The sequence below is a fragment of the Anguilla anguilla genome, chromosome 15 (genome assembly GCF_013347855.1).
Source record: "Anguilla anguilla isolate fAngAng1 chromosome 15, fAngAng1.pri, whole genome shotgun sequence".
Lineage (NCBI taxonomy): Eukaryota > Metazoa > Chordata > Actinopteri > Anguilliformes > Anguillidae > Anguilla > Anguilla anguilla.
The window spans coordinates 26,006,013-26,025,078 of record NC_049215.1 but is presented as its reverse complement, the minus strand read 5'-3'; the positions used below and the strand labels follow the sequence as shown (position 1 = coordinate 26,025,078).

The 19,066-nt window shown below is 51.1% G+C and overlaps 1 protein-coding gene across 1 annotated transcript in view; it reads left to right on the top strand.

Moving 5' to 3' along the window:
- Window positions 1-19,066, top strand: part of xpo4 (exportin 4) — a 32,112-nt gene that overhangs the window by 11,601 nt on the left and 1,445 nt on the right. The window contains exons 6-19 of the mRNA XM_035394602.1: window positions 3,623-3,735; window positions 8,614-8,771; window positions 11,024-11,198; window positions 11,781-11,957; window positions 12,399-12,541; window positions 12,688-12,833; window positions 13,174-13,351; window positions 15,154-15,313; window positions 15,419-15,588; window positions 15,898-16,072; window positions 16,550-16,843; window positions 17,623-17,809; window positions 18,126-18,244; window positions 18,432-18,562. Coding sequence (XP_035250493.1) covers window positions 3,623-3,735; window positions 8,614-8,771; window positions 11,024-11,198; window positions 11,781-11,957; window positions 12,399-12,541; window positions 12,688-12,833; window positions 13,174-13,351; window positions 15,154-15,313; window positions 15,419-15,588; window positions 15,898-16,072; window positions 16,550-16,843; window positions 17,623-17,809; window positions 18,126-18,244; window positions 18,432-18,562 — 2,326 coding nt within the window. The remainder of the gene's footprint in view (window positions 1-3,622; window positions 3,736-8,613; window positions 8,772-11,023; window positions 11,199-11,780; window positions 11,958-12,398; window positions 12,542-12,687; window positions 12,834-13,173; window positions 13,352-15,153; window positions 15,314-15,418; window positions 15,589-15,897; window positions 16,073-16,549; window positions 16,844-17,622; window positions 17,810-18,125; window positions 18,245-18,431; window positions 18,563-19,066) is intronic.

Genomic DNA, 19,066 nt, shown 5'->3' with positions numbered 1-19,066 from the left:
GCACCCTGTTCGGCAGACGTCTCGGCACGTGCGGGCGTGGCAGGCGGGCCGTCTGTGGGGAGTGGGGGGGGGGGGGGGGGCGGCACGGGTGCGAGACTTTCAGGACAGGCGGGAGGTCTTTGAAGGCCGGTGGGTCGGGGAGGGGCGTGAGTGCCCCCCGTCGGCACTTTTTGGGCTGATCCTCGGTCGAGCGCCTGGGGGACACTTGGCGGCTACTTCTGCTGCTGCCTGTTACCCCCCCAAAACCCGGGGGGGTTGATAAAAGGCGCAGTGTCTCATCCATTCCGGGGCTCAGGGAAGGCATGCCAGTCATCTGCCAGGGCCACGCTCCCCCTGTTTCAGTGCGGGGCGTCTCTCCACACCCGTCCCGTCCGGGCCAGGCATCGCCGCGGTCAGGGGCAGATCAGAGGGCCCCCGTCCCCTCGCGGGACCCCGGCGTGCTCCTCGAAACGGGAGACGCTGCAGCGCCGGCCGACACATTCCGGAGATGCTGTTTCACATGTTCGCCGCCGTCTCTCTGCGCCGTGAGGACGTCTTGGGTAAACCCATAAACCCCCAAACAAGCCCCGTGCACTGAGGACCCTTTATTATGAGCGCGCACACACACACACACACACACACACACACACACACGCACATATGAGCACATGCACATATACACACACACACACGTACATACACACACACGCACAAGTATATATACACACACACACACGCACATATGAGCACATGCACGTATACACACACACATACACACACACACGCACATGTGAGCAGATGCGCGTATACACACACACACACATACGCATATATGAACACGCACGCACACACACGCGCATGAGCACACGCTCACATACACACACACGAGCATACACACACACATACACATACATGCTTACTACCCCCCATAAACATTATTTTATCCGATAAACTCTCAAGTTCATTCATACTGCATCCTGTCATATTTCTTACAGCTTACACACACACACACACACACACACACACACACACACCTCATAAACATAAGCCTCCCTCTATCGCTCATAAACCCGTGAGCTCAGACGGCTCTGTGTTTGACCCAGACAGCAGCCTGTGATAACATGAGCATGACAGTTAGCAGAGTCTTTCCAGTCCGGCCAGTGTGCAGTAGGTAAACGGATCTGTTTTGTTTGTGATGTTTGGGATGGGTGTAGATGTGCTACAGACTGTCGGGACGGCTTTGCCTGCCTGTCGCCGCCTCGTGTGCCCGTGATCTGCGCAGTATCTTCTGCAGCTGTGCTCAGATATTGGCTTCGCCTCTGTGTATCGTACGTGATGCGCATATTCTGTAAAAGCTCAATGCTGGATTTTTTGTTTACCTCAAAGAGTCCATTCTATCTGTGTGCACCAGACACTTCAATCTATATCATAAACTAGAGTAGTAAACCACGTATGTACATAATACACCTGTGTGTACTGTGCAGGTAATAATGTACATGCATCTTTTGTCTGTGTGTAACTATACGCGTGTCACATGCACCACAGTCTCATCTGTCTGTATTATATGCTTGTGTCAGAATGGCCAGTGCATCCTGCCAGCATGTTTTACGGAGAGCAATCTGTTCTAATGCTCTTCACACTGTTTCATAGAATGTAGTTCTGTCATGTCACTCATAAAGATACACTGATTATGCCGATGAGTTCCCTTGCAGAACAGATGCATTCTGGGACATGTAGTGTATGGTGGTTGTAATAGGGCTGCTGATCTATTGTAGAAGTCTGTGGGTAGCAAGTTAAGACGATGGTGGTACACCGTCCTGCGCAGTGATCTGGTTTGTGGTGTTCTCCTTGTTCCTCAGTACTTGGGGGCTTGGTGAGCTCCAGACTGTGCTTTAGGGAGGCGTCCCGTGTGTTTGGGGAGGGTTGGTGGAGGTCATCCAGAGTTCCTGTTGGCTCAGTCTCCTGCTCTCTCCCTCAGGGTTTAAGATCAGTTTCATTTTAAAGGGCTGTAAAAGCAGAGGCGACTGGGGCGGGGGGGGGGGGGGGGGGGGGTTCAACTCGCCGCTCGCCAGACTGCTCTTGTAAAAAGTTGGCACCTGTCTCTGGGGAGGGGGAGGGGGAGGGGGTGGGTCAAGGCGAGTGCTGTCTGGAGGAATGCGTAGGGGCCATGCCGGTGATGAAGGCTTTGATCTGACAGTCCCATGGGAGCCCCCCCCCTCCCCTTCCCTGCCCCCCTGCCGCGCTCACACCTCCTGTTCCTGCACACTGAACCCTGCACACGCGAGCGCAGTCCAGCCCCTCCCCCCCTTTCCACAGCGCGTTCCAGCATGGAGAAGGGGAGAGAGAGAGAGAGATCTGGAAGAGAGCTGGAGAGAGAGAGAGAGAGAGAACTGGAGAGAAAGGGGGATACGTGAGGGGTGTGTTTATTCCTCCTGTATCACAGATCTCCTCACCGTGTAAAAACCTCTGCATTTGCAGAGGAAATAAACGGCTTGCTGCTTCTCTACTGCTTACAAGACATGCTGTGTGGGGGAAAAAACAGACCTGTGTTTTAGAGTCTGTGAGGCTTTTGTGTTAGGCTGAGAAGGTGAAATGGGTGGGAAGTGTCTGGATAAATGCTCATAGGGAAGTTTTAAAGGATATGGTGGATTAGTTCTGTACAGCATGTAATGTCCCTATAGGTTCTAGTGTTACAGCACACATTTCTGCAGTTGGAAGTGCTTTGCTCAAATGGTCTTTCCAGTTGGTTAGAATGTGTCGGTGACAGAACTGACAACCTTCTGGCACAGAGAGCGCCTTGTGAAAACCGATATAACCGAAATCCCCGCTTATGTTTTGTGAGGTTTTAGTGGGTCGGGCATCGTTCCTGCTGTTTCATCCGTAAATGCGTCTGAGCCTGACAATGGAGACGATTTCTTTCCAGAGTCTTTGCTTTACCACTGTGACCAGGTGCAGGCTGAAGTGAAAAGTGCTTTCTGAACCTGGCAGCGGTGGCTGTCCTGTGGTCTTTTCAGTCCTATGGAGATGTTTGGGACCTAAGGCCACGTTTTCATGTTGCCAGATTGCTTTCTCAAATCAGAGGGAGCCCATATTAATTTATGCTAATTCCTGTATTGACTACAAGCTTTACAGTATAAAAATGAATTCTAAATATCGATAATACAAGAATGGCCTGGCCTCTGTTCTGTTGATGCACTTTTTATTTCACGTCCTTTTTGTAATAAATGGTCCTTGTATCAGTAAAACAGAGCCGAGTTAATTCTGAGGAATACAGAGGGGGTGAGAGGGGGAGGGATGTAAGATGAAGGAAGGGGAGAGGGAGGAGTGGAAAGGGAGAGAGGGAGTGTGGGGCAGCTAGAGGGTGAGGACTAGCATATGGGAGAGTGTGCGTGTGGGGCAGCCAGACAAAGACAGACAGAGGAGTAGCAGGAGAGAGTGTGACTGACAGACAGACAGACAGAGAGCAGTAGTCTAAGGAGGGAGAGTGTGACAGACAGACAGACAGACAGAGAGCAGAAGTCTAAGAGAGAGAGTGTTGCACACACACACACACAGGCAGAGAGCATTAGTATAAGACAGAGAGGATCCCTCTTGTTTGAGTGCGCTATGGAGCTGGTGCTGTTGACCTTGACCGGGAGATCACTAGGCCGGCACTACATCGCCATGTTCGAGTCCACCCACAACGTGTCACTCAAGCCCACCGAGACCTGGAGGGAGGCGCTGCTGGACACCAGGGTCATGGACCTCTTCTTTACAGTAAGTGCGCCTTCCCCTAGCCGCTTTCTGCTGCTCCTCCATGCTCCCTGCACCTCCTCGCTACTCCTCTCTGCTTATCCCCTCCATTGTCGGCTCTCTGCACCTCCTCTCTCTTTTACCTCCCTCCACTGCTGCTCCTCTTGGCACCTTTTCCTTTATTTGCTCCTCCTCTGCTCTCTGCGCCTCCTCTTGCTCCCCGCTCCTGCTGCGGTTCTGGTTTGGTGCAGGTATGACGGGCGGGTACCATGTGCTGCTCTGCATTTCTCCCAGAGGTAGTTTTCTGCAGGTCGCTTTAGTCTCTGTATAACAGTGATTTCCAACCATGTTTCTGGAGATCAGCTGTCCTGTAGGCTGTCACTCCAACTCTAACAAAGCACACCTCATTCAACGGTTAGAGATCTCAATGAGCTGCTAATTAGTAGAATCAGGTGTGCCAAATTAGGTTTGAAATGAACCTACAGGACAGTAGCTGTCCAGGAACGGGGTTGGGCAGCCCTGCTGAGGGGCTTTTGACAGCAGGGCCCCTGGCCTGTGCATGTGAAGGGTGAAGCTTTCTGAGAGCTCAGCTGTGTCAGTATACCAGGGGTGTCAGAGTTTAGCCAATCAATGACCTAAATGAACCACTGGTGCTGAGAACACCCCAAAAACCAGCAGACACTGCAACATCCAGGACTGGAGTAGGACACCTGTGTGTGAATGAGGAGGATGTGACGTGGTACACAGCAGGAGTCCGCTTGGACAGGGGCATCGGTTGTCCAGTGTCCTGCCGGATCAGCTGGGCCGAACAGAAACGTGTTGGTGACGAGCGGTCGTTATCAGAGAATGGATAGAACTGCTCTTCCTGTTGGCTTTTTTGCGCTAAGTTTGTTTTTTGATTTCTCTGCAGCTTTTGCGTGTAATTCTCCGAGGTGCCTTTCTGCTCAACCCAGAAACATCATCGCTGCTGCACATTCGTTTGTTGAATTGGTCTTTTTAAAAAAGAAAAAAAGAATTCTCTAAAGCTTTTCCAAGAGCCGTTCTGAGTGGTGCGGTTCCAAAGACTAATTAAAGCGGCGTTGAGTCAGAAAGCATTTTTATTGTGTAGAAGCTGGCGGCTGTGATTTGATTTTAAAGAGACAGTGTAAAGGAGGTGTGTTTTAACAGACGTGTGTAGGAGGAGGGGAGGCAAGGGAATCTTGCTGACAGGGCACGGATGTGTGGGACCAATCAGTGGGCTTTCTCAGGACTGCATCCAGGACCCTGGAGCTGAGGTGCCAGACCTGGCCCTCTCCTCTGGGTCTGATGGCCTGTCTGGTTACTGTACATTTCTCTTTGTGTTTTAATGTGGTTTTGCATTCATTTCTCCCGGTATAGTGCATGCTTAGTGTCTCCCAGTACCGTCCTTTCAGGACTCTATTCTCATTCACGCATCTGATTGGGCCGTGGGATGCCATGTGACAGAAGCATTCAGGGAAATGGGAACAGACCGCAAGCTGCCTAACATACTGACCTGAGAACAGTCGAGAAGCTCTCTGACAGACCGACCCATAGAGACGCTGTCTGTCAGACTGACCCTTAGAGATGCTGTCTGACAGACTGACCCATAGAGACGCTGTCTGTCAGACTGACCCTTAGAGATGCTCTCTGACAGACTGACCCATAGAGACTCTGACAGACTGACCCGTAGAGACGCTGTCTGTCAGACTGACCCATAGAGACGCTGTCTGTCAGACTGACCCTTAGAGAAGCTCTCTGACAGACTGACCCTTAGAGATGCTCTCTGACAGACTGACCCTTAGAGATGCTCTCTGACAGACTGACCCGTAGAGACGCTTTCTGACAGACTGACCCTTAGAGATGCTCTCTGACAGACTGACCCTTAGAGATGCTCTCTGACAGACTGACCCGTAGAGACGCTGTCTGTCAGACTGACCCTTAGAGATGCTCTCTGACAGACTGACCCTTAGAGACTCTGATAGACTGACCCGTAGAGACGCTTTCTGACAAACTGACCCATAGAGACTATCTGATAGACTGACCCATAGAGATGCTGTCTGGCAGACTGACCCATTGAGATGCTGTCTGACGGACTGAACCATTGAGAAGGTGTCTTACAGGCTGACCTGGAACTTGAATTGTGGGACATTTTATGGTTTTCTCTAAAAGATGACTGATTTGTCCTTGAGTTTACTTAAATACTATGTTTTTATTTTTATTTTTGTACCAAAAGGCCTTTTTACAGCAGCAGACTTGTGTGAAGGAGACAGAGAGAGTAGGCTAGCAACACTCTTTGATAAGATAAAAGCTTGTTTTGAACCATTAGCAGGCACGGCTTTAGCCATTCTGCCGCCCTAGGCGAGATTGGGAGTTGGGGGGGTGGAGGATAAGTACAACATAGAGGCTGTACACACTTTGACCTATTACTATGTCTGGTCTAGTTATGAAAGATTTTATGATTACATTTTTCTGTAAACGTTCTGCGAATCGGCTGGTGAGTACTGGTTTACTCGAGTGAGGAGCTGGTGGCTGGTGTGGGTGTTTGGGGGCTCCTGCAGTAGAAGTGGGGTGCAGTGAGGAGCTGGTTGCGGGTGTGGATGTTTGGGGGCTCCTGCAGTAGAAGTGGGGTGCAGTGTGGAGCTGGTTGCGGGTGTGGATGTTTGGGGGCTCCTGCAGTAGAAGTGGGGTGCGGTAAGGAGCTGGTTGCGGGTGTGGATGTTTGGGGGCTCCTGCAGTGGAAGTGGGGTGCGGTGAGGAGCTGGTAGCCGCTGTGGGTGTTTTCGGGGCTCCAGGCTCAGCGGGCGATATTTAGCCAGCTGTCCGTGTGCCCCGGGGGGGTTCAGCTGTGACCCAGACGCGGCACGCGCCACGAGGCCAGAGGATTACACCCTGACCCCCGGATTAGAGGGGGGCACATAAAAGCACGCCAGGCCTGCTCCTCACCCCTCACCCCCCCTTTGGGTTTGGCATCCCAAAGGGATGCGTTTTCCAGAGGAGCATTAAGATCACAGGTCTGATTGGTAAACATGAGCTGAAAGAACGCACAGGGAACTGACAGACCCTGACGGGGGTCTGAGCTCCCAAACTCGCTCGCTTCGGCACAGTCTGCCTGAGCACAGTCTGTGTGAGCACAGTCTGCCTGAGCACAGTCTGTCTGAGCACAGTAAGGCGCATCACTTAACGAAGCTTCGCTCTCCAGGCTTGCTCCTTTCTCAGGCGGTTTCTGAGCTCTGCCTGAGCGTATACATACGGCAGTTGATTAAAGAGTCGTTTACTTGGAACTTTTTTTAAAAGCCAAATTCAGTCCAGATTGGCTGGCCTCTGTTCCCCTGAGATAATTGATCCCTTTAATTTGGAGCAGTGTTATTCTTTAAGCCTGCTCCAGCACACGTGTGCTTGTTTACTCTAAACAGAACCAGGCTGGGTTTGACCTGGCATCTGGCAGATTGGTTCTGATGTTGTCGTGACAATGGCCAATCCCCCCCCCCTCCCCGGTTTCCCAAACTGGATTAAAGTAGAGGTAGAGAGAGAGAGGGCGGGACGGGACCGAGCAAAGCCTTTGTAATCAACAGTGAGGCTATCGTATTCTTCCAGAATAATCGCCCGAGATGTCGGCCTTTTGTTTCCCCTCTATAAATAGGTTTGTCTCCGTAGAGGGGCATCCTGGCTTTGCCCCCACCCCCCCCCACCCCTCCCGTTGTCTCTAACTATAGCCCGGCTCAAGGCGAGTGGCATAGTTTGTGTAGTGAAGCCTGCCGTCGCCACTGCTGCTTTTAGAACGTGTGCAGCTAGCCGTCATCTGGCATTGCTCTTCCTCCCCTCCCTCCCTCCCTCTCTCTCCGTCTCTCTCTCTCCAGCGCTCTCTCTCTCTCCCCTCTTTCCTCATTTCCAGGGAATGAATGAATAACTCTGACAGCAGTCTGGCCTGTGGCACAGTAGCCTACCGCACGCCGCTGCGGACGGTCCTCGCTTCGTTTGGCGGGTAGCTGGAGTTTGAATCGCGCGTGTGAGGCTGTGCGTGTGTGAGAGACTCGTTACTGTCGGGAAGTGCGGAGGACGTGGCGGCGGGGGGGGGGGGGGCGTTGGAGCCGGCTCGTCCTTCTCGGTGGATTTTTTACGTTTGGAGTGCCGTGCCCTGATGGGCGGGGGGCTGTGTGTGGAAGCTGAGCTTCGTCTCTGAGTCGCAGTGCCTGGGGTGGAGCAGCACAGGTCCGGTCTGGAGATGGGCGCTCTCCTCCGAGTCTTAGTGATCCGATCTCAGTGATCCGGTCTCAGTGGTCCTGCTCTCTGACACTCGTCCACTGACCGCCATACGGAGGCACCAGGTTTTGAGTGGCTTTGAGAGGGTTTTCTCACAATGAGGTGACCCCCCCCCCCCTCTCCGCCCCCCTCGTGTGCGCGTGCGTTCACATCGGAGCTGAAGCCAAAATCTTGGTCCCGTGAGCGAGAGTTTGAGCGTTTCCACTCGCACCATCCAGGAACAGGACAGAGGAAGGTGAGCTCATCTCTGCTTTATCAAAGGTTTAGGTCTGAGATGTCACCCTGAGCTCCTCGATTAAATTCATCCTGTTGTTTTTTTAGAATTTGCTCATTAATTACAGTACTTTTGTCAGCTTGTGAAACTGATGGGTTATAATTGTGGGCTTTGCTGAGGGTGAGTCATGAGGTGCGTTTTCCAGAAGATGCTGTGTCTGCCTCCTTTAGTTGCGTCTGGATCTGTTTGGTTCTCTCCAGACTGTTTTGCATCCCTCTTCTGGTTTATAATTAATTCAGACTTGGGTTTCCAGAATTCCATCCGGTGCGGAACAGCTGCAGGAGCCTCAGAGTAGAGGGGCCAGCAGGGGGAGCCCTTGAGCATAAGAGCGCGGGGTTATGGGCTGTCTGTCTGTCTCTCTCTCCCAGGTGCACAGGAAGATCCGGGAGGACTCGGACATGGCTCAGGACTCCCTGCAGTGCCTGGCCCAGCTGGCTTCCATGCACGGCCCCATCTTCCCGGACGAGAGCGCCCGCGTCTCCTACCTCGCACACCTGGTGGAGGGGCTGCTGAGCATGATCAACGGGTGAGTCCCTGACCGCGACGACCGCAGGAATCACATCGACCACATTCACAACCGCGGCAGCCACGCTCACGACCACAGCAACCACGTTCAGTACAACAGCAACGACATTCACTGCCGCATCAACCAGATTCACAACTACAGCAACCACATTCACTACCTCAGCAGCCATGTTCAGTACAACAACCTGTTCGCTACTATAGCAACCACACTCACTACCACAGCAACCACTTTCATGTTTGTGTTTATGACCAGCTGTAACTGCATTTACAGCCTGCAAAATAACCGCATTTACAGACAGCATTAACCATATTTACAACCAGCATTAACCGCATTTACAGACAGTATTAACCGCATTTACAGACAGCATTAACCACATTTACAGACAGCATTAACTACAGTTACAGCCAGCATTAACCTCATTTACAGACAGGATTTACAGGGGAGCTCACACTAAAAACATTCACCATTCACAGGCTCTCCGCTCTCTGGGTGTGTGTTGAAATGTGTGCGATTGCCTGGTAAATGATTGAGGTCTGTCCCTGTAATTTGTCATGGGCAAACTAGTGTTTTTGTGAATGTGTTTAATATTAGTATAAAAGAATGAATGCCACACGGTGTGTGGCGATGGCATTCCATCTGCAGTCTCACTGGCCACAGAGACTGAGCACAGGAGTAGACCTTGCGTAATACCGGCTTTAAGTGGGTGCGCGTTTGTCTGTCTGCTCGAAATTGCGACCATTTTGGTCGCATATGCTCCCGAAATTTAATCTGTGCGACCTCGAAATATAATTGGGAGCATTTGTGCGAGTGAAAATAATTGTTCTGGTGCGACCTTTTTTTCCAGTCGAACGTCTCTTTCTATGTACATTCGCTAGTTAGTACACTCAGTATGTGCCTTGTGAGCTGACAGTGGCCCTTCTAACCAATCGTGAGCTTGACATTCTTACCTTTAATGCTGATTTTAAATTGGTTAATTTTAGCCTTCAATCACTCCCTTTCGCTGCACTCCACTGTCACGCGACACAAAGAGCTAACGCGTTAACTAATGTTACCTGAATACAAAAGTTTATGTTCAATTTATTAGCGTTATCGAAAGCTGAAAAGTTGAAGCGAACGATTACGGCATTTTTTTAGAAACGTTAACGTAGCGTTTTGTGTAGCGACCCGGTTGAAACAGCTAATTTCTCAGAGGCAGTTTACTGGCGGTTGATTTAATTAGCGGTATTAATGTGACGAGAAGCGCTTTGTCGTTTGAATGTTTGAACTTTTTGAAGTTGGGAGCACCAGTGCTACCAATTAAAAAAAGTTAATTTCGAGCCATGTTGTGTGTGTGCTTGTGTGTGTGTGTGTCTGTCTGTCTGTCTGTTTGTGGTAAAGGGTTTAGTGGAGAGGCAGGGGAGAGAAGAGGGCTTTACTGTGATATATATAACTTCAACACTTCAGTTTGGAACGTGTGACTCAGGAGGAGGAATGAATCGGGGATGGGGGCTCTTTTCCCCTCCGTAATCACCTATTCCTGCTGCTTTTTCCAGTTGCATCATCGGAAAGCCATGGCACAGGTTACCCGTGCGCTGGCCAAGTAATCTACAATAATCGAATTGTTCTGCTGGAAGTTTAGACCCATCTGATATCGTTTAGGGCTGCGTAGCAGAAGGCAGTACCACCGGGCTAAATGGGGCTTAAGGAATGAGCACTTCCATGTGTGAGCAATTTCAGTCTGCTTGACCTCGGTTGGAAAAGAGAATAGGTTTTGCAGGCTGAGCGTACAGTATGGTGTAAAGTGTGCTTTACCGAACTGAGCAGCGAAGTATAGGGTCGTATTCTCTTTCACATCTGCTGAGTTCATTCTACGTACAAAGACTCGGGCACATTCGCACCGTGCGATTGTTTTAGTGACAACTTCTGGATGCAGGTGTTCTGTACTCAGATGTACCGGCAGCTTTGGGTGTACTTAGGATATATGGTTTCAGAAATGTGGCAGAAGCATAGCAAAAATAATTTAATTTGATGCATCATTAATAGAGTAAACGCTCTAGCTGATGACACAAAACTAAATGGTGGCATCATTTTCATTCCCTTTGGAGGAAAAAAAATTGCCAGACGAAGAAACTAAGACTTTCATTCAATTAATTGACTAATAACTTCAACCAGAAATGTTTCTCCCGTTATTATTTTTTTTAATTGGTTGGCAGCTCTAATGTGTAGACGATGACTGCAGGATGCTAATGCATGTTGGTTTTTTTTTCCTCCAGGATCGAGATGGAGGACTCGGAAGCCGTGGGAATCTCGAACATCATCAGCAACCTGATCACCAATTTCCCGCGGAGCATCATGACGGCCCTGCCCAGCGAGCTCTTCTCCTCCTTCATCACCTGCCTGACGGTGCTCACCTGCTCCTTCGGCCGCAGCGCCGCCCTGGAGGAAGTGGTGAGGGTCCCGCTTTGCGCCCGTTTCCGCCTGTCCGTCACACGCACCGCTGTGTAAAAGAACATACGTAAAAGCACTGTACCCCAAACTACACAAGCTGACGCAATATTAAACTGTTGGATGAATTTGGTGTGTCCTGGAACGGTCTTGTTGAGGTCCTTGTATCGGTCTTGTGGGGACCTTGTAAATGAAAATTCAGCTACTGCAAGATGAGCACAACCCAAGTTACTCATATTTCACGGAGCACAAAGTTTAATGTTTGGAGGGATTTACTGTAATCTCTTTGAAGGTCCAATCTGAGTGTGTTCCAGGTGGAAGCGCATATGTCAGATATGTGGTGTAAAATTATGGTGCTGGTATACTGTGGTGTAGGGATGTGATATGAAATTGAGATGTGGCTGTATGACTGCAAAATGACCATGTCGGAGTGTAATATAAAAGCAGTGTGAGTGTTAAGGTGTGATACGGGTCTATGAAGCCTAATGTGACAGCGTGGTGTTTGTGCATACATGACGTGATGTGGAAACGCGCTGTGAGTGTGTCTCCTGAAAGGGCCTGTTTGTCCGTGCTCTGTGCCCTCAGCTGGATAAGGACGACATGGTGTACATGGAGGCCTACGACAAGCTGCTGGAGTCGTGGCTGACGCTGCTCCAGGACGACGAGCACTTCCCCCGCGGCTGCTTCGTCCAGCCCGCCGTGCAGGTCTTCAACTCCTACATCCAGTGCCACCTGGCAGCGCCCGACGGCACGCGCAACCTGGTGAGCCCTTCTTCCCCCCCCCCCCTTCACCTGTTCATCCCCAGCCATCCGTCCTTCCATCCCTCACTCAGTCCTGCAGTAAGCTGCTTAAGTGGTACGTCACTTTCCCAGCATTCAATGGGGCATATTCCTCGGCTAATGGTTCCGCACACTGAACCCTCCGCGGCCTCATTAGTGAACTTGCAGGTTTTTTTTGGGGTACTTTTCAATTACCGCTCCTCCGCTCCCTCGTGTTTTATGAGCTATTCACACCCCTTCTGAGGAGAACTGTTTTATGGCCGTTTGGAAAGTTCTGGAGAGCTCAACGTTTGGTTCCTATCAAGCAGCATTCTCACTGTATTACATCTTTTGATCCGGTGTCCTGGGGATTTTTAGCGGCCGAGGCGTTCTTGGCGGGGAGTGTTTCTCGGGCTGAGTACCTGTCCGTCTCCTCCCCTCCAGACGGCCAACGGCGTGGCCTCCCACGAAGAGGAGGAGATCAACGAGCTGCAGGAGGACGACCGCGAGCTCTTCTCCGACCAGCTGGCCAGCATCGGCATGCTGGGACGCATCGCGGCCGACCACTCCATCCCCCTGCTCACCAGGTGAGAGACGCCAGGCCGCCGGCCTGCGGAGTGGGGGAGGGACGCTGCCCCACACAGGGGACCCTACCGCTACCCTACCAGAGTTTCTGAGTGGTGAAATGTGCGGTGCTTGACCTTTGACCCTGCTCTGTGTGTGTGCCTGGCAGTTTGTTGGAGGACCGCGTGACCCGACTGCACGGGCAGCTCCAGCGGCACCAGCAGCAGCTACTCGCCTCGCCAGGACCCGAGTCCGTCGACCGGAAGGTTCTGGATGACCTCTACGAAGACATCCACTGGCTCATTCTAGTTACAGGTCAGCACTTATCCAGTGACTAGTTCATTTTGACCAATGGTTAGTTACACTAGATCATTATAGTCACAGGTCAGTAACACGTTCACTAACTATATTCAAAGTCCATTAACATTTCCCTATCGGCCCAGTTGGTATTTTTGGGGGCTGCTGGATTTGAAGGACTGAAGCCTTAGTATTACGTAGCAGTTATCACTCAACTGAAACTGTGTGCGACTGTTTATGAGGTACTAGCTACCTTTCGGCTCTGTAATCCGGCGTGTAACTTATTTTATTAGGTACAGGCTACCATTTGGTTCTGTAACCCGGTGTGTAACTGATATTTTGGGGCGGTGGGGTACAGGCTACCTCCTGGCGGATGACCCGCAGAGCGAGACCCCGCTAATCCCGTCGGAGGTGATGGAGTACTCCATAAGCCACTCCACGGAGGTGGACATCAACACCACGCTTCAGGTCCTGGGATCGCCAGGCGAGAAGGCCTGCTCCATCCCAGGGTGCAACAGGACGGACTCTGTCATCAGGTAAGGGAGCCAGGTGAACCGAGCGCACAGCTGTTTCCGGGTGAACGTGCGGTCCCTGCGCCGCCACTGCAAGCTCTGAAGAAACCCTCAAGTCATGTACACACACAGTATTGCCAGCTTCACAGACACTGATATCTGGAGTCAGGCTCTCAAAAATGTAAACTTGCACTGTAGAAACCTTGGCTGTATTTTTTGCAGGATTGTTTGGGCCATATGCAGTGAACAGGCTGTTGAATGGTCCTTGGACCTCGAGAGTGTATAGTCTACTGTTCTATGACCCCAATAAACATGTTGTGGTTTTAAATTATGGTATCTAGTCCCACCCCAGTTTCACATTTTAAATTCATAAGAATGCCATGGATTGAGGTCCAAGTCTAAGGCTTTTCTTTTTCTTCATTTATTTGAACTAAAATGGATTCAAAATCGTAGTCGTTCAATTATACATTTCAAGCAGCATTTCATGTTAGATTTTTCTGTTGCATCTGATTTGGTTGTATCTGCTTATCTCTAGCTTTCCTGGTAGTTTTAAATACACTTTCCTGTAAGTGACTTTGTCTAAAAGCGTCTACCGAATGCCTACAGTGTAACGCATCCACTGTTGCGCAGAATACTCATGTAGGACCAGGGCTCTATGTTGCTCTCTGCAGTCGCATTCCCTTTGTACATCGTCACATGTGGTGAAACTAAGCCCTCACTGTAGCAACGTGTGGCTTTGTGTCAAGAGCCATTTCAGTTACCTGATCACATCTGTTTTTAATGCGCCCATGGGGGGGAGATCTTACTCCACAAGCTTACTCTGAACAAACGGTCCCCCGGAGGCAGGCGTGGTGCTGACGCCCGTTTCCTGCTGAGGATCATCCGTTCAGCGGCTTAATTCCAGCACAGCAGAGAAAGACATTCACATTGCATCATGGGGAATCAAACGCGAGACCAGCAGCAAAATGCTAAGACATTACAATGCGCCTCAAATTTCCTTTTTTAAAATAACACTTATTTAGGCTGCAGGACTTCGCAGACCCTGTTTTTTTTTGGGAATGGGACCTTGAAGGTCCTCGGATTTGTGGCGTAGGGAAATGACTGGCATCGCAGAGCTGGCTGGCGCTGTGCGATGGCGATGGCGTGCGAGGTGGGCGGGGCGTCTGTGTCCCGAGCCCCGCTGCACGCCGTCACTGTGGATTGTCGAGTTTCCGTGGCGATCACAGTTGATCCTCGCCAGCTGGAGGCGGATTCCCGTGCAGATCCGGCGCCCAGCCGGGGTGTGGCACGCCACGCGCCACGCACCACCCGCCACGCGGGTCCCGCCCTGCGCCCCGCTCCTGTCGGGTGCCATCAGAAGCCCCCGCCAGCTCGGGAATCCGCTGGCACTGCTCCAGCCCCTGCCAACCGCGAGCCAGGCGCCAGCCAATCCTTTATTACCTCCCCCCACACGCCCCCCAACACCCCCACACACCCCCCAACGCCCCCCATGGCCCCCAACGCCCCCCACGCCCCTTACTGCATTATTCAATTATGACAGTGGCAGGTGGCATTGAGGCAGGGGATTGAGGTTCACTAAAACATGTGCATGCACACACAGACACACACACACAAGCACGCACGCGTACACACACATGCACACGTACACATGTACATACACAGACGCACACACATATACACATACACACATGTACAGACATGCACAGACACGCACATACACACATGTACAGACACACACACAGACACACACACACACATACACACACAGTCAGGGGTCTTAATGTTTGCAGATAACAGACGGTGCCCCTCTCCTGATTGGCCCCCAGGTTGCTCTCGGCAGTGCTGCGCACATCGGAGGTGGAGTCCCGGGCCACCCGCGCCAGCCTGACCGAGCTGCTGAGCCCGCAGATGGGCAAAGACATCGTCTGGTTCCTCAAACGCTGGGCCAAGACCTACCTGCTGGTGGACGAGAAGCTGTACAGCCAGGTGGGCGGAGCCTCTTCAGCGCGTCACACGCTGCCCGGCGCTGCGAGCTTTGGGGTGTCAGAGATACTCACCCATACCCCCTCCCCCCCTTCACCCTCCCTGCAGATCAGCATCCCTCTCAGCATGGCCTTTGGGGCAGACACGGAAGGCGCCCAGTGGATTGTGGGATACCTGCTGGAGAAGGTGATTAACAACCTGTCAGTGTGGAGCTCAGAGCCGGAGCTGGCCAATGACACGGTGGAGCTGCTCGTCACGCTCGTGGAGAGGAGAGAAAGGTGAGGGGCTCTTCTCTGGCTCCCCCTACTGGTGGAGAGCAGGCAGAGTACAAGGCCTTTGGGCAGAAGTCTTTGGATAGGTAGAGGACATAAGATGGAAATGTTTGTGAAAGTTGAATGAGTTTCAATAAGTATTTAAGATGTGTCTTGGAAGTGTATTAAAACTGCTGGTCGAATTTAAAAATGGCATTTTAATTCTGTTTCATAGTTTGTGTATATACAGTTTCATTTGCGAGCAGTAGAAACGTTCTGTATTGGGTAAAGCAAGCAGGCCCGGCTCATCTTGCCCTCTGCCGCGTGTCCCTTCAGGGCCAACATCGTGATCCAGTGTGAGAACTGGTGGAACCTGGCCAAGCAGTTCGCCAGCCGCACCCCCCCGCTCAACCTGCTGTCCAGCTCGGTGCAGCGGACGCTGATGAAGGCGCTGGTGCTGGGCGGCTTCGCGCACATGGACTCGGACACCAAGCAGCAGTACTGGACCGAGGTCAGGACACGGGAACGCACTCAGAAACACGCATTTGAAATATTCTCTCCGTGTTCGGAGCTGAATGGGAGATTTTTTTCAACGTGGAACACTGCTGCTTTTATTAACTTTAAGTTCGATAATTCTGAAGCACAATCACAGCGTCACCTCAGTCTCCAAAAACAGTCTGTATTTTCAATATCAGCTCTTTTCTTCAGCAATAGTTTTATCGGTGATTGTTTAATCATCCCTGCCAGAGGTGCCTTGTACTAGTGAAGGGAGAGTTAGGCATCATGCATGGAGCCACTGTATACAGTCAATCACCTATTTGATCCAGTGAAGGTTTTGCATTGCACTGCAAAATGATTTGATTGGTTTACATCAGCGAGTCAGTCGCTGCACATAACAGATCCACCCATTGTGTAGTTTGTGAAAACTCATTCTCCCATCAGTCCTGTGTCCTGGCTGACTGTACCCCATATGCCCCCCCCCCCCCAGGTCCTGCAGCCCCTGCAGCAGAGGTTCCTCAACGTGATCAACCAGGAGAACTTCCAGCAGATCTGCCAGGAGGAGGAGGTGAAGCGTGAGATCATCGCCACGCTGGAGGCCCTGTGCGGCATCGCCGAGGCCACGCAGATCGACAACGTGGCCGTGCTCTTCAACTTCCTCATGGACTTCCTGTCCAACTGCATCGGGCTGATGGAGGTGTACAGGACCACGCCCGAGACGGTCAACCTCATCATCGAGGTGTTCGTGGAGGTGGCGCACAAACAGATCTGCTATCTGGGAGAGGTGAGACCTTGTGGGAGCTGCACAGTTGAAGAGTTTTCAGTGATTCAGACCATTATGTGCTTTATTGTGACGTGACTGTAGTACCTACAGTGTTTTGTGTATCTATGGTGTGTTGTGTGTATCTATGGTCGATCTTTCCTGAAGCAGTTTAGATAAAGTGCCTATAAGCACTGTTCCAGCTGGAATTTGAGAGGTTTTTAATCTTTCCAGACTGTTGTTCCAGTGTATGTGTTTCTACTTTTGTGCCTGAGTAGTGCATACACAACCTTTGACCTCTGCCAAGTGAGAGAGAGAAGAGCTGCATATTTATATATCCCTGCGATGCATTATAAATCAAACCACTTCCTGCAAGTGCGGCAAGTTTACCGCACTCGCCGGTCTTGTAAAACCCCGTAAAGTTCTTGCAGAATTCCTGTAACTTAATAGGAGGATTTTAATCTTTTCATCATGGGGCACAAAAGGGCTCAGTGCCCACTCATGAACCATCACAAAGGGCCTTGAAAGGAAATGCGAAGGTCTTTCAAATCTGTGGGTTGTAAACAGGCTAAAAATACTGCATGTGTGGTCCGTTTGGTCACATTTAAACTCGCTACGATGCCTGGAATAACAGCTTTGCCTTGTATTAATGTCGCAAGCTTGTAAGCTATAGCTAAATAAGGGTAATGCAAGCATCGGATTTATCGAAACGGGACCTTGCTTTGAGGACTGAGTTTAGCTGAGCAGTGGCACTGCTGAGGGTAATGGATGTGTCTCTCTCATATCCCCTCCCTGCGTGGCAGTCCAAGTCTATGAAGCTGTACGAGGCGTGCCTGACGCTGCTGCAGGTGTACTCCAAGAACAACCTGGGCCGCAAGCGCATGGACGTGACGGCCGAGGAGGACCAGTACCAGGACCTGCTGCTCATCATGGAGCTGCTCACCAACCTGCTGTCCAAGGAGTTCATCGACTTCAGCGACACGGGCAGCGGTGAGTGTGTGTGCGCGTGTGAGTGTGTGCATGTGTGTGTGCGTGCACGTGTGAGTGCGTGCTTGAGTGAGAACTTGAGCGTATGTGAGTGTGTGCGTGTGTGTGAGTGCGTGCATGTGTGTGTACGTGCGTGTGCATGTTCCAAGATTAACTTAATACTGTGTGTCTATTCAGATATTTGGGAAATATTATATTATAATATATATTATATATTATTATTATTATTATTAACTCAGTGTGTGTGCCCCAGGATTAGTAGAGTAACTGTATGGTCCAGGGATTAGTAAAAGCTAACTGTGCGCGTGTGTCCTGTCAGACGACGTGTTTCGGGGCCAGGAGCAGGGCCAGGCGGCAGGCCGGACGGTGTCGGCGGCAGACGTGGTTCTGTACGGGGTCAACATCGTGCTGCCGCTCATGTCACAAGACCTGCTGAAGGTGAGCAAGCAACTCTACCCAAATTTTCATTTTTTTAAATTAACTTTTTTAAAATGCTGCCATTTTGCAGCACCAACACAAGCACAGCCAGTATGGCAGTCCGTATTGCAGCTGAAAAGGACATACTGTATGTATAACGCTGATGGTGTTAACATCCTCTCTCTCTCTCTCTCTCTCTGTGTGCCAGTTCCCCTCCCTGTGTAACCAGTACTATAAGCTCATCACCTTCATCTGTGAGATTTTCCCAGAGAAAATCCCCCAGCTGCCCGAGGAGCTGTTTAAGAGCCTGATGTTCTCCCTGGAGCTCGGCATGACCTCGTATCCTTCCCCACTCCCAGCACTGCGCTGTGTTCTGTACTGCTGGAGCAGCCCTTCCCCGCTCCTAGCACTGCAATGTGTTCTGTACTGCTGGAGCAGTCCTTCCCCACTCCTAGCACTGCAATGTGTTCTGTACTGCTGGAGCAGTCCTTCCCCACTCCTAGCACTGCAATGTGTTCTGTACTGCTGGAGCAGTCCTTCCCCACTCCTAGCACTGCAGTGTGTTCTGTACTGCAGGAGCAGCTCTTCCCCACTCCTAGCTCTGCAATGTGTTCTGTACTGCAGGAGCAGCTCTTCCCCACTCCTAGCTCTGCAATGTGTTCTGTACTGCAGGAGCAGCTCTTCCCCACTCCTAGCTCTGCAATGTGTTCTGTACTGCTGGAGCAGTACACACTGATAACCTGTGTAATTATTCCTGTGTGTACTGCTAGGACAGTGTGTGATTGTTACAGTGTCTGAGTATGTAGTGTTGAAGTCTGTGTGGCTGTGTGTGTTATGTCGGTG